General features: G+C 34.5%; 1 protein-coding gene across 1 annotated transcript; it reads right to left on the minus strand.

Annotated features, from left to right (window-relative positions):
• PHL1 (Homeodomain-like superfamily protein) lies at positions 1-6,683 on the minus strand. The gene is made up of 8 exons (XM_039023149.2): positions 6,289-6,683; positions 5,424-6,033; positions 3,817-4,009; positions 3,643-3,719; positions 3,517-3,556; positions 3,156-3,213; positions 1,459-1,528; positions 1-631 (listed from the first exon to the last, which is right to left on the minus strand). Exons 2-8 carry the CDS (start codon positions 5,994-5,996, stop codon positions 302-304), a joined length of 1,341 nt encoding a protein of 446 aa, XP_038879077.1. The 5' UTR covers positions 5,997-6,033; positions 6,289-6,683; the 3' UTR covers positions 1-301.
• Between the last annotated feature and the right edge of the window lie 9,190 nt (positions 6,684-15,873).

Consider the following 15,873-nt stretch of genomic DNA (forward strand, 5'->3'; position numbering starts at 1 on the left):
TTTTTCATAATTACAACTATTTATTTCCTTAAAAATGAGAAAGCAAACAATATTTTGTCCAAAGAACGAAAGGAAGTCGAACCCAACCCAAGAAGGAAAGAAGCAATGCCATTTAGATTTATTATACATAAAATGGAGAGAGTGTGAAGATCACAATCCATTAAGGCCAATCATCTTATACACAATTAGTTGGGAGAGCTCCTAAGTCAGTTGGCAGATGGCTTCCCACCTTAACAACAAAGGAAGAAGCCAACTGCTTTCAGAGAGCTATCAATGAACATCTCGGCTCTGAGACATCTTGCTATAAAGCTGTTGCATCTGATTTAGCACGTTTTGCGTCTGGGGAAGAAGAGTTACCTTCACCTGATTCAATCGCTTCGCTTTCATGTCCTTTATGCTTCCTGCTTGAAGCAGGCAAACCATCTTCTCGAGCACCCTCAGCTTTCTCCGTGCTCATACCAGCTGCAATACGACCTTGTTCTGAAGATTCGGGTTGGTCATCAGCACAAGGCATCTTCTCTAGGATCGACGATGAGGTCTTCAGCTTGTTTTCCATCTTTCGTTGTTGCTCAAACATCTCCTGTAGATACTTACCTTGTTCTTCGATTCGCAACTGTAAATTCCTTTGAATCTGTATAAATTTACAGAATAAGAATACTTAAGAGAACTCAAGTCATACTGATATATGAAATAAAGTTGAGATGAAACAGACTTTGTGACTGAATGAGGAGCAAATGATGCCTAGCTTTGAGATTAGAGATCTCTTTTCATGGTCAATTGCTATAACATCCATTTCTGCTCAACAATCACCAAGAGAGAATGAATGTTCAAATAGCTATCAATTATCATCCATTCATTTGATAATGCTTTTGGTTCCAAAAAAGAACTAGCCCTGAAGTAAACCATGCCATACTCCCAGGAAAAGCTCGAACAACCTTCAACAAAAGGGTACCTGTACCCGAAACCGACAGAGGTGGGTAGGTAGAGAATACCTAGGGGCGCGAGACAACTCTCTCTAAGGAACTCGGCAAAATAGCCCCGTAACTTCGGGAGAAGGGGTGCCTCCTCACAAAGGGGGTCACGGTTATTTACCAACCTATCTCTCTATAATCTAATCTACTTTCAAATCAGTTTGTTACTTTTGAGTCTTTGACACTTAACTAAGATTCTAAATAAAAGAAAACATCAAAAACAAAATAGTTATGTGCCTATATAATCACTAGATCTTGTCTCTTTTTGTATTTCTCGTATCACCTATTGAAAGAGGGAGATAAAAGCATAAATGAGACATACACAATGAAGAGGCAGAAGAGGGAAAGAAGCAGAGGTCACCAAAAATTATCAGCCATATCTAGGGCAAGACTAAGGTGTATTCCATAATCCATAAAATTTAGCTTAGCTACCCTTTTAATCGGACTCAAATGTAAATGAACCTTCAAAAACAAACAAAATGCAGACCTCAAGTTGTTCATGGAGCCGCTTCTGAACCTCCATTTGCAAACGCAAAGCTTCAGTTATCCCCATACTCCTGAATTTTAGGTCAATAAATAGAACAAAAGAGTTCAGAACTAAGACCATTCCCCAAAAGTAGTTCACAATTTTAATTTAAGTTTTCAATTTCCAAACCCAGGATTTCAGTATTTACAAAGTAATATCACGTGCAGTGTATCAGAAGTGAAAAATGCCCCCTAAAGCTTGTTTCCTTATGAGAAAAAAAAAAACAAACAAACAAACAACATTCAGTATGTGATCTCATGATTTTACATTTTAACTTTCTCAGTGAAAATTTCCAATACAATCTTGAATTAACCTGGGAGTTTTTATCAGCCAATTTTAGCTACACTACATCTCATAGCTGCTACCTTGGAGATTCAATTTTAACTCCAAACTTATTGATTTTCATTCGGAATCCTAAACTTAAAATAAATAAATAAATTACCTCAGTTTGTCCGATACTGGTTACTTTTATGTCGGGTTTGGATATTTTAGTGATAAGATGAGGGCATTTTTACTTGACTGATTCACCACTTATTCAAAAGGGTGAACTTGAGAATTTACCCTATTGTTCTTTGTCTTGATTACATATAAGAAACAAAGGTAGAGACACGGAAATTAATTATAGATGCCTTTCAGCCTTAATGGCATCAGGATGAGGGCTTTCACAAACTGGTTTCATCGTAATGAACTGAAAATTGAGATATGTAAAGAATTTAGGATGCTGCCACCAGTTTTAGACTAGTTACGTTTTCTTCTAATATTACCGTCACTCTTCTAAGTTTTATCTTAGAAGATGATATGTTAAAGACCCGATTAAAAGTTCTGTTCTTCTAAATTTTATGATATTCCAATACATTCAAGATTTCTCGAGTATGCATATTTGTATGCTCCAGGTATCATAAAATAAAATTAAAAGAAGAAGTGATAGCTGCAGATGAGAAATGTTGCCTCGTCCGTACAGGTAGACAGACAACTAGTACTTTGGTCAATGTCCGAGAGATTCTCATGTTAAATTTGTACTTGTGTCAATGAAGTATATCTTAGCACATTATAGTTCAAGAAAGTGAAATTGTTCAACTATTAAGCTAATTCGAAAGCACTAAGCAAATCAGTAAGAGCACATTTGATAACGTTTTTTTCTCTTAAATTTTTGTTTTGAAAACTAAACTCACAAACATCTCTTTACCAATGTTTACTTTGTTCGATTTAAAACTTTAACAGAACACTTATGAATATTAAACTTCAAAAAGAAAAGACTAAGGTAAAACTTCTATTTTTTTTATTTATTTTATGAAAAACATAGACGTATATGCACAAAATAACCATAGTACAACCTGAGGCAAGAGGTAAGGCTAAGAAAAAGCAAGTTTTTGAAAGCTAAAAAAGGGTTTTTGAAAGCTATATATATATATATAATCTTTCTAAAATGTAGTTAGGAAATTACACCCGTTTTGAACATAGGAAAACAAAGAAAAAAACTTGGTTAAAAAGCATGTTTTTTAAAAGTAGAAAAAGAAAAGACAATACACGCTAAATGTTTCAAATTTATGATTAACTCCACGCTCCTACTATGAAAGTAAATAAGCAAAAAGAAAATGCACCCACAGTCCACACACACACGAACCAAAAAAAAAAAGAAAAGGAAAAGGATTACTTACGTTTTCAAGTCAAGAGTTTTCATTTCCTCGATAGGATTCACTTTTTTCCCTGAAGATCCTGGACAGAGAAAAAAAATTAATCAACCATCTATTAGACTGCTTTTTCATCAAAGGCCCTCAGAAGAGAGGATAAAAGAAACTGAAAAGAGGTGCCACATATTCTTCACATGTAATAAAATCCATTATCACTTGATGTCCGAGAACAATGAAAATGCATATGAAACCAATTTCTGAAAAACTACTAAGAGGGTTGATATTGATTGATGGCCAAGATGGTTTTATGAACAACAATGATATGACAATGATGACAAAGAAAGTAACATTGTAAACAAAAAAGGAGAAGGGAAACAGTCACCACTACCTTCTGATGACTCCGGTTTATATCTGGCGGTTCTATATTTCTGACATTTGAATGATAATAAAGCAATACATTAGAAATAAGCATGCTGGGTGAAAACCGTATGAGAATTGAAAAAATGCAGAGTACCTGTAAGTGGCTTTTCACATGATAAATGGTGAGGCTTTCGACATTCATGAGCTTTAAGACACCCTTTGGAGTTGCATCTGGCCATTAAACTTTAAAGTCAATTATAGAGAAGTATTTGCTACATTTCAGGCGTTCTTAAATATAAGTAAACACATATCAAAGAAAGTAATATACTTTCGCTGCCACCAAGTTTATTGACTGCTTCTACAAATGCCTCATGAAGCTCTGGAGTCCATCGCATCCGAGGTCGGGTTGTTGATGTTGAGAGTGAATTAGAAACTGAATGAAACTCTGCTGTAGGTACAGAGTCAACTTGATTTGTTTGGTTCTGTGGAGCATGGAAATCAGCTGATGACGATTTTAGCACCTGTAAAATTTGCAAAAGAAAAAAAGGAAATAAATCTCAAAATTCAAAACTCAAACAGACATCTGGAGTATAGATGAACTTCGGGGAAAAGCCTCGGTGATTCAAGGTCGTGTTTATTAACAAAATAAGGAGGATTTGAAGAAAGAAGATTGCAAACGGGTAAAACAAATATCCTTGTCGCTAACACCATTTACTAACTGATGAAATGAAAAGTCTACTGAACAAACGTTAGCTGATTTGGTATGACATGATGGTAGAAAAATAACGAAAAAAGTGGAAGCTGACATAATAGAGTGACACTATAAGGAAAACTTGGACATGTTGCTTCAAAAAGAGGGGGACGTTGAACAATGCCACTTCGTTTTCCCAAGCTATCCACCTCCACCACTTATCTACAATATCATGTCTAATTAGCTGATAATATTTTAACAGGGACCGCATAGAATTACAATTCAAAGTTTAGTGATATAATTGAAACTTTATTAAGTTGGGGGACTAAATATACACCATCATCAAGTCTATGAACTAACATTCTAAATTATAAGTTAACCTGCCTGGCAATGTTCTACCATGTATATGAGATTCCATGTATGCAACATATTCTTTAAACACTCACTGCCAGTAATTGTATTATGAAAGTACACGTGCACACAAGTGCAACTGTGGCGGCATTGGCAATGAAGCTATATTTACAGCCAAGTAAACAAGAATAATCTTCATTCTTAAAGACTAAGCATGTTCTAGAAATCTCCAGTTTTGTCCGTTGTTAAGTTTATGAAAGACAAGTTCAAGAAACTCTAAAACTTAAAGAACCAATACAGTACTAGGAACTTATTTAAAAAATCTGATCATTTTTTAAACAAATAGGTATCTAGTACAGAAGACAAATCACTTCATAGTCATCTGTCACCAAGAAGGCAGACAAGCATTAAAAACAAGTCTTGCGCACATCATATCAAAAAGTCTAATCATTCAAGCATGCAACTCAACTTCAGAGGCTGTGGACTAAAACTAGAGGTCAAGCTTGCCAAATAAACTTTATGGGCTTTGATAAAACTGCACGTCAGATTTTCATCTCATACGGCTCAGAATTCAATCCTTTCTTTGCTTAAGAATACGCCCCCCTCCCCAAATTAAGTCCAAAAGAATGATTAGAACCAGTCTAGTCACATTTTCATTCATTTTGAATGTAGACGCTTCTAAGTCATTTGATTTACTTATTGTTCCATCTCTTTCTTTCCTTTTTTTTATTCCATTCCATCCTTCCTTTTGAAGCCCCATACATTCTATATGTAGAATCTGACCTTTTTTTTGTTGAGTGAACATACCCACAAAGTGCAATACATTACGGAAGAGGATGATACGGCATAAAAAGATCTTAATGTTTCATAAAAGGATTAATCAATGAACCAACCTCTGGTTTAGGGTCTCCTGTATTAGCATCAGAAAAAATTTCACTCCAATTTGGCTCCAAAGCATCATCAACAGAAATAAACTGATCAGCCCAATCAGGCCAATCATTCCTCTTAGCTTGGTCATCCGACATTAGGACACTGGCCATGCTTTGCTCTTGACCATTCTGGTCAGGAACATTCTCAGAAAAATCAAGAAAATCCTGAAGTGTATCTGCACTCCAAGATGCATTGTTTTCATTCAAGTTACTAGTCATCATTGTGGATTGTACTTCTGGATGAGAAGAACTGCGAGGAGGCAACAACAATTCGTCATTAGCAGACCGAGAAACAAAGGGAAAAAACTGGGCATTTCTCTCCTGAGACAAAGGTTGCATCATTGGAAAATTGTTTCGAAATCCAGAAGATGATGAAAACAAATGACCAACAGTGCCACTGTTAGAAACTAATGGAGGAGCCTGTCTGGGGATTGGATGTCTCATGGCTTCACTTTGTGAGGAACCCTGAAAAGAAAGAGGCAATTTGGGATATTTCTCTTCAAATGGCTTAGGAAGAACTGGATAAGATGATGACATAACTTCGGAAGCGACCCTCTTCCAGTCACTCTGCACTCTGCAGTAGAGAAAAACATATATCCAATAAAAAAAAAAATTAAAAAAAAAAAAAAAAAAAAAAAAAACTCAATTACACAGAATTTCATGACCAAATCATAAATCATACAATCATTAAAAGCTCGTTCTAATATCTCTAGAATTCGATACAAATAGACAAACAACACGAAAGCAGCCAAGAAAAATTCAACCCAGAGTCGGAAATTAAGAAAAGAAGAGCCCAAAATCTTAAAAGGGGCAAAACAGAAGCACTTACCCCAGAGATCAAAAGCTAATACAGCAGGAATCGCAAGGAAGTTTTTGAAATCGAAACGAAATCCGTTGAGAAGGGGGCGGTGGGGGCAAAGCAAAGCAAGTTCCAAAGATGGGTTCTCCGATGCACTCGATGGGTTTGTCGTTTTGACGTCAACGAAATTACACACACACATACACACACGAACTCCTCTCTCAGAGAGAGAAACGTACTGGGGTTTCTCTCTCTTACATGATGAACAATTCGCAAATCCAATTTCGACCCTTTGATTGCTTCTGGATGTTGATTCAACACCGCTGATTCCTCATGCAATTTCCCGATGCACACAAATGATTGGGCAAAAGAATTTTTCGAAAAAGAAAATTGATTGCCAATTGCCAATTGCCACAGTTCTATTTGGCTTATTGGATAATGAACGGCCAATTCATAGGAAAAAAGGTTGAACCCAAAACCGAACCAACAACAATGATCGATCCAACCGAATCGGTCCGGTTGGGTTATTGATTTTTAAAATATTTATTGGATTAAGAAGTGAACTTTTCGTAATGTTTAGAAATAGCACAAAATATTTCCGTATGCCCAAGGATCACCCTTTTAAGAGAATTATTTTTGGGTGATTTGGGTCGAGATTGAGAAATTTCAAGGACAAATCTCACCATTCCATCCAAAATTTCTTCGTGAACAAGAATTCTTGTGAAGAACCCTAGGTCTAGATCATTTTTATCATGTTAGAACGTGTTTAGAGAGAGGATTAAACTTTGGGAAAGGTGAATCCGTCTTAGAGAGTATGAGATTGCTTCAAGTATTTACTTTTCTGTATTTTCCAACTTAGTTCATTTTTCATTTTTCACTTTTTAATTTCCTATTTCTTTATTCTTTGGACGTTGATATTATAACTATGACTTTAGAGTTTATGGAATATATTCATTCTTTCTTACTTATGAACATGTGGATATCCTAAGATCTTATGACTTGAGCAAAAGTTAATTCATTATGTCAATTTGACTCATACATATCATTTATTGAGTTTAATGTTGATTTGTTAAGTTACATTGGCCAATTTAACATAATAGTGGAGTTTTAATGTTGAGAAGATTAAGATAAAAAGTAATTTCACAAATGAATATGGAACTAGAAGCTTAGAGATAGGATTGGTCATGTAATCTTAGAGATAAGGTACACCATAGGATATAGAAATTATATGAAAATAATTTTAAATTGAGCTAACCATAGAGATTTAGGATTAGCTACTTAGGCTCTTATAGGAACTTCATACAAGATCGAATTGGAGAAGTTTTTTATCCATATTGAGTCACTGTCAATGTGTTATGGCTGCATAGCCCAAGACTGTCTTTTTTGGTTGAAACTAGACTGTAATCCCTGTTTATAAACTAGTATTTGTTGTTTTCATTCAACACCCAATCAATCATCATTGATTTTAACTGATTACCATTAATTTCGTTGTCTGCACTGTTTTTAACAAAAACTAAATATAATCTAGTCTCATGAGATACCATACTTGGAATACTCACAAGTTTATTACTTACTGACAACGTATTCTTATACTAAGACTACACTAAATAGCATATTTATGATTCATACACATCTGGTCGATCAAACTTTCACAAAATTTGAAATGGACCCTTACCGTAAGTAGCTATGATGGAAAATACTCCATATGTGATTAGATAATTTCTTCCTCCTCTTTCTCTCACTTTCCAAATTCTTTGTCTAGCCACTCTTTAAACAACCTCTTTAAGTTAACTAACACAATTGTCAATCCCTCTTCATTTGTTCATTTTAATTTTTTGTGTAAACTGTCTTCAAAATAATAAAATAAGATTCTAGCAACTCCCTAAAGGAGCTATCTTTTCCGACTTAAATCGGGTTAGTTCTTGTCTATTTAATGTTTATATGTGCTCTTATACGGGTAATCCAGAAAATGTGGCATCCGAATATTTTAGATATAAAACGAATCAAAACGAAGCAACAAGCACCAAAAGAGGGCCAAAAGGACATGTTTCCCCCATAGAAGGCAGGCCGCCAACCTACGGCGCTTAAGGCAAAAGTTCATATGTGCAACAGTGCTGCCTTGTGGCACCACAATGCCATCACACCCACTCTTGCAACATTGCAGATAAGAGCACATAGAGATGCAACGCCGCCGCCTCCCATTATAAATATTCTTCATTTTTTGGGGTTTGAAAGCATGTATAGAATGAGAGAGGTTCTACTCCAAGCTTTAGAGCATATTCTAGTTTTTCTTCACTCTTTTCACCTTTTCTTTAGTTTTAGTCTGATTTCTTTGGATTGTAAATATGCTCGATGTTTACATGTCTCAATTACTTCTTTTAAGATATGTATCTTGCTTAGTTTTATTTTAGTTCTTAAATTTGGATGTACCCAATTTGTATCTATATAAGGATTCTAAGTTTTAATGCATATATTTCTATCTCTCAACATCTTTATCTCTTAATTTCATCTTTTAGATTTTTGAATGGTTAGGAGAGACAAACCAAATCATTTGAGCATGCTAATAATTAGAAACTTAACATATACCCGTAATTGTTATATGTTGGTTGCCATAGGCCATAGCATGCATATGTGGCTTTTGATGGCATTACCGATACTTTCGTTATATAAGCCATAGCATGCAAACGTCATATAGTTGTCTTGAGTGACTTAGAGATAAAGGACAAATCGATTAATTAACCAATACTTTCGTTAGCTAAACGCCATGATTTAACCCTAGAACTTAATACATACATTTAGATTAATTCTTGGATGCATTACAGTCTTGGTTAATTAACATAGTTTAAGATGTGAATCTTAATTTATAACCTAAGATGCCTAATCCAGCAATACCAGTTAAGTTGGCATGTCTTTGAGTAGATTGAGCAATATCTTAAGATCATACTTACAATTTGGAGATTCCTCTTCCTTTAACTAAACATCTTATTAGTTTACTCTTCAAAGGATCAATTGGTTTTACTTTAACTTGTTTATCGCATTTTCCATTTCCAACCTTCTCCCACCATTTTAACTAAAGAATTAGCTTTGAGAAACTAATCTTCATGCTTCCCTGTGGATCAATCCAATTTTTCCACTTGTGTTATTCAATAGTATAGGTAGTATTGATTAGTATTATAAATGTATTCAATCGATCGAAGGCCTTGACAACCTTTCTTTCCGCCATATACTCATTTCTCCACTAAAATGAAACAAAACACAAGATTTTTTTTTCATAATTTCAATTAATGTATTTGGTTTAAAATTTGGATAGATGTTTAGACAAAATTATATTGTTAAATCGGAAGTGGAAGAAGCAAAAGTGAAAAAGATAACCGAACAACGGGCAATCTTATCCTTTGTAATTTGAAAGTTCTATTCTTTTAATCCATACTATGTATCACTTTTCTTAATTAAAATATTCGAATAAATCTTTTGACGGATGGTTTTTCAGATTGGCAATGGAAGAAGAAATTGCAATAGAGGAAGCAACCCATATATATAAAGTAATGTCAATTAATTTATTAACCTTTTTTCTATTTTTGTAGTCCAACGGCTAAGAGTAGATTGGAAAGAATTCTCACATTGTCACAATGTTTCCCTATATACATTGATCAAGACAAATGAATAAACCAAACATATAGTTATATATTCAAAGATGTTTAACTTTCAAGGGCTTGTTCTTCCCTCGTTGCAACTTTAGCTTGTTTTTCCTTATGTACAGGAGATAGTGTCTCCTATGATTCAAGTGTCATAATTATCAATGGTGAATGACGTATTATCTTCTCAGGTTCAATTCATTATCCATGCAGCACTGACGCAACGTGGCCTGATCTTATTCAAAAAGCAAAGATGGTGGACTTGATGCAATCGAGACATACATATTTTGGGATTGTCACAAACCTCAACGACGAAAATACGATTTCTCTAGAATCTAAATTTTATCAAATTCTTCCAGCTTGTTCAAGAAGTCAGGCTATATGTCGTGATGAGGATTGACCCTTATGTGTGTGCCGAGTGGAACTACGGAAACCCTCCAATATGGTTGCACAATATGTCGGTAATCCAACTTCGAACTGACAATCAAGTTTATAAAAATGAAATGCAAACTTTCACAATAAAGATAGCGAATATGTGTAAACAAACCAACTTATTTGCATCAAAAGGAGGGCCAATAATCTTAGCTCGAGTATGGAAATGTGATGACACCATATGGAAATGCAGGAAAAACATATATCAATTGGTGCACTCAAATGGCTGAATCTTTCAATATTGGTGTTCCATGGATCATGTGCCAACAAAGTAATGCCCTATCATTAATACATGCAATGAATTTTATTGTGATAATTTTAGTCCTAACAATCCCAAGAGCCCAGAGATGTTTACTGAAAATTGGGTGAGATGGTTCAAGAAATGGGGCGACAAATACCCTTATAGAAGTGTAGAAGATGTAGTTTTTTTTTGTGGCAAGATTTTTCCAATCTAGTAACGTGTTTAACAATTATTACATGTATCATGCAGGCACCAACTTTGGAAGAACATCAAGCGGTCCATTCATCACTACATCTTACAATTACAATGCCCTATTTGATGAATATGGAAACTTGAATCAATCTAAATGGGGACATCTCAAACAACTCCATGCATCCATCAAAATGGGAGAGAAGATCCTCACTAATGGCACCCGCTCTAACAAAAAATTTAGTAGCTTTGTAACTTTAGCAAAATTCTCTAACCCAACAACAAAGGAAAGGTTTTTCTTTTTTAGCAACACAGATGGTAGAAATGATGCTACCATAAATTTGCAAGCAAATGGAAAGTATTTTGTACCAGTTTAGTTTGTGAGCATTCTTGACAGTTACTGTCACATCCCCTCCCAAACTATCTGCTAATTTAGTCAGGGAGAGATCGTGAAGCGAACAGACATAGTCCTCCTCTAACGATACCTATTGACCCTGCTGAATCGTTGAACCTGATAAATCTACTAATCTTAGATATAAAATACTTTACATGTAACACAACACAGCGGAACCCCTGAAAACCTTTAGACACACATGAAGTGCAGTCCTGACATAACTCGGTTTGGAAAATAACCTGATAGAGATATCACAACCAAAACATATCCAACTGGGGTTTACACAACCACGACATCTAGTGCTTACACAACCATAAACTATCCAGTTCTTACAAAGACATTTACAATACAAACAGACACAATGTACAACTCCACCCACGTATGGAGCTTGATCTGGAAGCTTTTAGCAGAAAACAGACTTTGGCAGTTATCAGGCACCGGGAGCTCGATCTCTACCTGAAAAGTGGGAAAACATTTTGAAAGAGTGAGCTACGAAGCCCAGTGAGTGACTAAATTTAAAACTGTAAATCCGCAAATCAGAACACGTGATAAACTTTTAAACGTATGAATCTGTTCAATCAAAGCGTTAAACATAAACGTGTAATGCTAAAAGCTTTCTCAAATATTCCGCAAGTACGTCATTAAAATCTAGCAAGGCATATCAAGTATATAAAACATTTTAACTAACATGACAAATCAACATTGTGTAGGGCACGCCCAGTACAACCAACGTTTACTAGCTCTACGATGTAGTGGAGCCTGCCCATCACTCCCATCGTCTTTGTCGTAGTGGGGCCCGCCCAACACTCACGACAGCATTGTTGCACGGAGTACACTCAACGTCAACAACGGAATATAACCTATGTGCACACGGTACCATATAGTCTCCGGCTCAATATCTCAGTCATGTAGTCAATAAAAGTCTCAGAAAACCACATGAAAATATTAAAACATGACTGCTTATCTTTATCTTTCGTAAAACTCAAGCTTACTCAGCTTGCTCGTGAAAAACTGAAAATCTTTTAACAGTACTCGCTAATACATACTTTACTTTAAATGATATCGTTTCAACTACTTTTCAGGAATTCAATAATCACGTGCTCGTATATAAGCATCATTAGAAAATCTAAGCTCAAAACTTATGCTTAAAACTATTCATAGAAATCATTTATCATTCATAAGTCCATATTCAAGTATGTAAACCATTTACACATAAATTACAGTTTAGAAATCATTTTCAAAGTTCGTTTTATCACTCACAGTCTTGGCTAGTTTCCTGGTCTGTAGACTCAGCCTATTTCCTCTTCGCCTGTCAAACAGACCAAAACCAAGCATCATAACTATAAATTGTCTTGTCTTTCCATGCTCATGAATTCTAAATTCTAGAAATAAAATCATACTTCACACTTTTTTTTTTTTTTTTTCAGATTTTTCAGATTCAATATTCTAAATTCCAATACTTATAGCTTCCTCAATACTTGACCAAAATTAATGTACTATATATCAAACTCTTTATTTTGGAACCCTCTACAACTTACTTGAAGGAATAAAAATGAGATTCCTAACGGATTTGTCTAGAAATCCTTCAGACACAGTAAATATAGATTCATGCTTCTCTACTACTCTTTACTTTTCTCCTAAAATTAAACCTACTTCTAGTCCTTTTTGGCTCATAAATTCTTCATATAAGTTATAGGAAATTGAATAATATTTCCAACCATACCTAATTTAGCTTCTAATTCAACATGTACGCCTCAGAATGTTTGAAAAACCAGAAATCCTTTTGATTTGCATGAAAATTTTGTACTCTGTTTTCCTTTTAAAAAACCATTAACTTAACATCAGATTCAGCTCAAGCTTCCTTCATGAAATTTAAAATGGATTAACTTTCAAGGAAGTCAGGCCTTACCTCTTATTTCTTCTTGTATAGCTCAAATCGACTTAAAAACCAGAGACAGGCAGGTTGAACCTAGATTCTTCTATGGTTGCACTTGCATGAACTTTTTCCTCCCCTCTTCAACCTCCAACCTGCAACAAGCTTCTTCTTCCTCTTCCTTCACCCTCTCTCTCAAAATGCTCTGAAAATATGATGGAAAATGATGGAGAAATGGGCTGAAATGAGTTAAGCGGTGGTGAGTTCTCACTTTATACCATTAAGCACCGAATGGGTTCCCATTTCCTTTCATTTTTTTTTTTCTTTATTTCCTTTCCTTTTTTTTCTTTATTAATAAATTCCAAAATTATCAAAGACAACTTCAACCAAAAACTCTGCCATTTTTCTTCAACAATGGAACAACAATAATTTAAATCCAACATCCTACAATATGTGATAAGAGCAAATAATCCAAGGAAAGTCTCAAGTTTACGTTACAACAATGAGGTTTTCAACACTTCAAAGATCAATTCTCAAACATCTATGTATGTGGAAGTGCAGAATGAGAAGGAAAATGAACGACTCTCGTGGGTTTGGCTCTGGAGCCCATATGAGATGCTCTACAAGGAAATGGTACATTTAAGGCAAACCTTCTTTTTGAGCAAAAAGTAACCACTGTTGATTCAGCGACTATCTATGGTACATAACGAATGTTGACATCAATGCAACATTTTCACTTCAAAATGTACTCTCCAAGTATTCACAAAAGATCATGTGCTTCATGTCTTTGCGAATAAAAGATATATTGGGCCGCAATGGGGAAGCAATGGACAAAGTTTTATATTTGAGAAACCTATTCTATTAAAAGCAGGAACCAATACCATAATCCTTTTGAGTGCCATAGTAGGACTGGAAAATTACGATACATTTTATTGTTGGGTTGTATGTCCTAAAACTTGCAGTTTGTAGAGTAAACATATTCTATTGGCAATAAAGATATTATTCAACATTACTTCAATAAAGTTGTTATTGAATCTATAAATTGCACTTATAAAGTCTAAATCCAATAAACTAAGATCCATGACCATTATATGAATACTTGAACTTTATCCAAACATAAAAGTGGATCAGGTTCGAGTAAATAGTCAAAATGATCTATAGTATAGAAAAAAAGTTGGGTGTCTTATTCTGGTAACACTACTGGATGCGGCTCACTATGTAATTATTACAATTTGTTATAAAGGTGCTACAAATGAAGTGATCCTGATTCGTTCATGTATTGACATGAGGAGTGGGGGTGTCCTATGCAATGAGTTTGCATAAGATCGGATCAAGAAATAAGTCACTCTTACTTTATAATGTTGTTTATTGTTTAAGATTGACTATTTTCGCTTAGATGACCTAGGTAACTCGATCTTAATCTTGAGCTAATTATGAACTCCTGTTTATTCGGGATTATCTTTAGATTTACATAGGTGAGGGTTTGGTCAACAGTGCCGGTTAGATAAGCCTCCCATTTCAGGAGTAAGATCGGGTAGATAGTTGGGGATATAGGGTGCAAGATGGAATTCACGCCTACCCAATTTAGGGATAGGAGAAAAGTTGTTCTCTTAAGTACTGAATCCAGATTTTGAACTTAGGGCTCACCCTTTCATTGGTCCGAGAGGGATCCGGTTTAGTGATTGGATCACAAACTAATTGTTCATTAGAGGATCAATGGAACTTAAGAAGCAAGATGTAATATCAGGGATAAAACAACATATTGACCCAACCTGTATTATGAATAACCTATAAAGGGTCGACTTGCTGATTATGGTTAAATCAAATAGACACAAATATATCTACAGTGAGGAGAGTGCAACTATCAAACTATAGTGGTGTGACTTGATAGTTAACGAATATGGATTAATTTTGTCTAAAGAGTTTTAGCCAATTAATCTTAAATCATTGAAGCTCATGATCTATAAGTCCATAAGGTCCCTCTACTAGCTCGTAAAACATGAACATTTTGAATTAATAAATTGAGTGAATTTGGAATGATATCAATTTGAAGTATTCAAATTGAATTTCAAACTGAAATTAGGGTTTGAATTTGAATAAGTTCAAATTCAAATTTAGGGTTTGTATAATTATATTCGATATAATTAATTAATGTCCAACTTTTCAAAATTAAATAAAATTGGAGAGTTTATAATATTTAAATATTGATTTAGATATTAATTACAAGAATAGGATCCATGTTTGAAATTAGATGTATAATTAATTTAACATTTGATATTAAATTTAATTAATTAAATTTGTTTAATTAATTAAAATTCAAAATTAATTTTCATTTTAATTTCAATTTCAGAAATTGAAATATTATTTGATTTTAGTTATTTGATAATTAATTAAAATTAAAGAAAAATAAATGGAAATTACAAACTTAGTGGTTTTTTCCACAAAAATTGTAGTAGGAGGTGGATTATCCTCCTTAATCCTAGCCCATTATCTTTATCCAATTGAAGTGTCAATTGGATTTGCGTTCAGTGCTTACATGTGAATCTGAGATAAAAGCTCTCTAATTTGTGAAGAAGAAGTTGATCTTGCAGCTGAAAAAGGTTTTCTGCTATGTTCATCTTCTTCACCTAAAACTCTCAAAACTTCATCACTAAATTCACTTCAATCTTGAGTTCCACTGCTCAAATTTAAGATTGAGAATAGTAGAGAAGATCTCTTAGTGGTTCACTGAAGATTTAGAGTTGAAATCATGAAGAATAGCTTGGAATTGGAGGAATTCTTCAAAGATATGAGTTACTTGAAACCCTCTTCTGGAAAACTGTTTTTCCATGCTTTTAGAACTCAAATTAAA

This window comes from Benincasa hispida, chromosome 2 (genome assembly GCF_027475165.1).
Source record: "Benincasa hispida cultivar pf3 chromosome 2, pf3_genome.v1.1, whole genome shotgun sequence".
In the NCBI taxonomy this organism is placed as follows: Eukaryota; Viridiplantae; Streptophyta; class Magnoliopsida; order Cucurbitales; family Cucurbitaceae; genus Benincasa; species Benincasa hispida.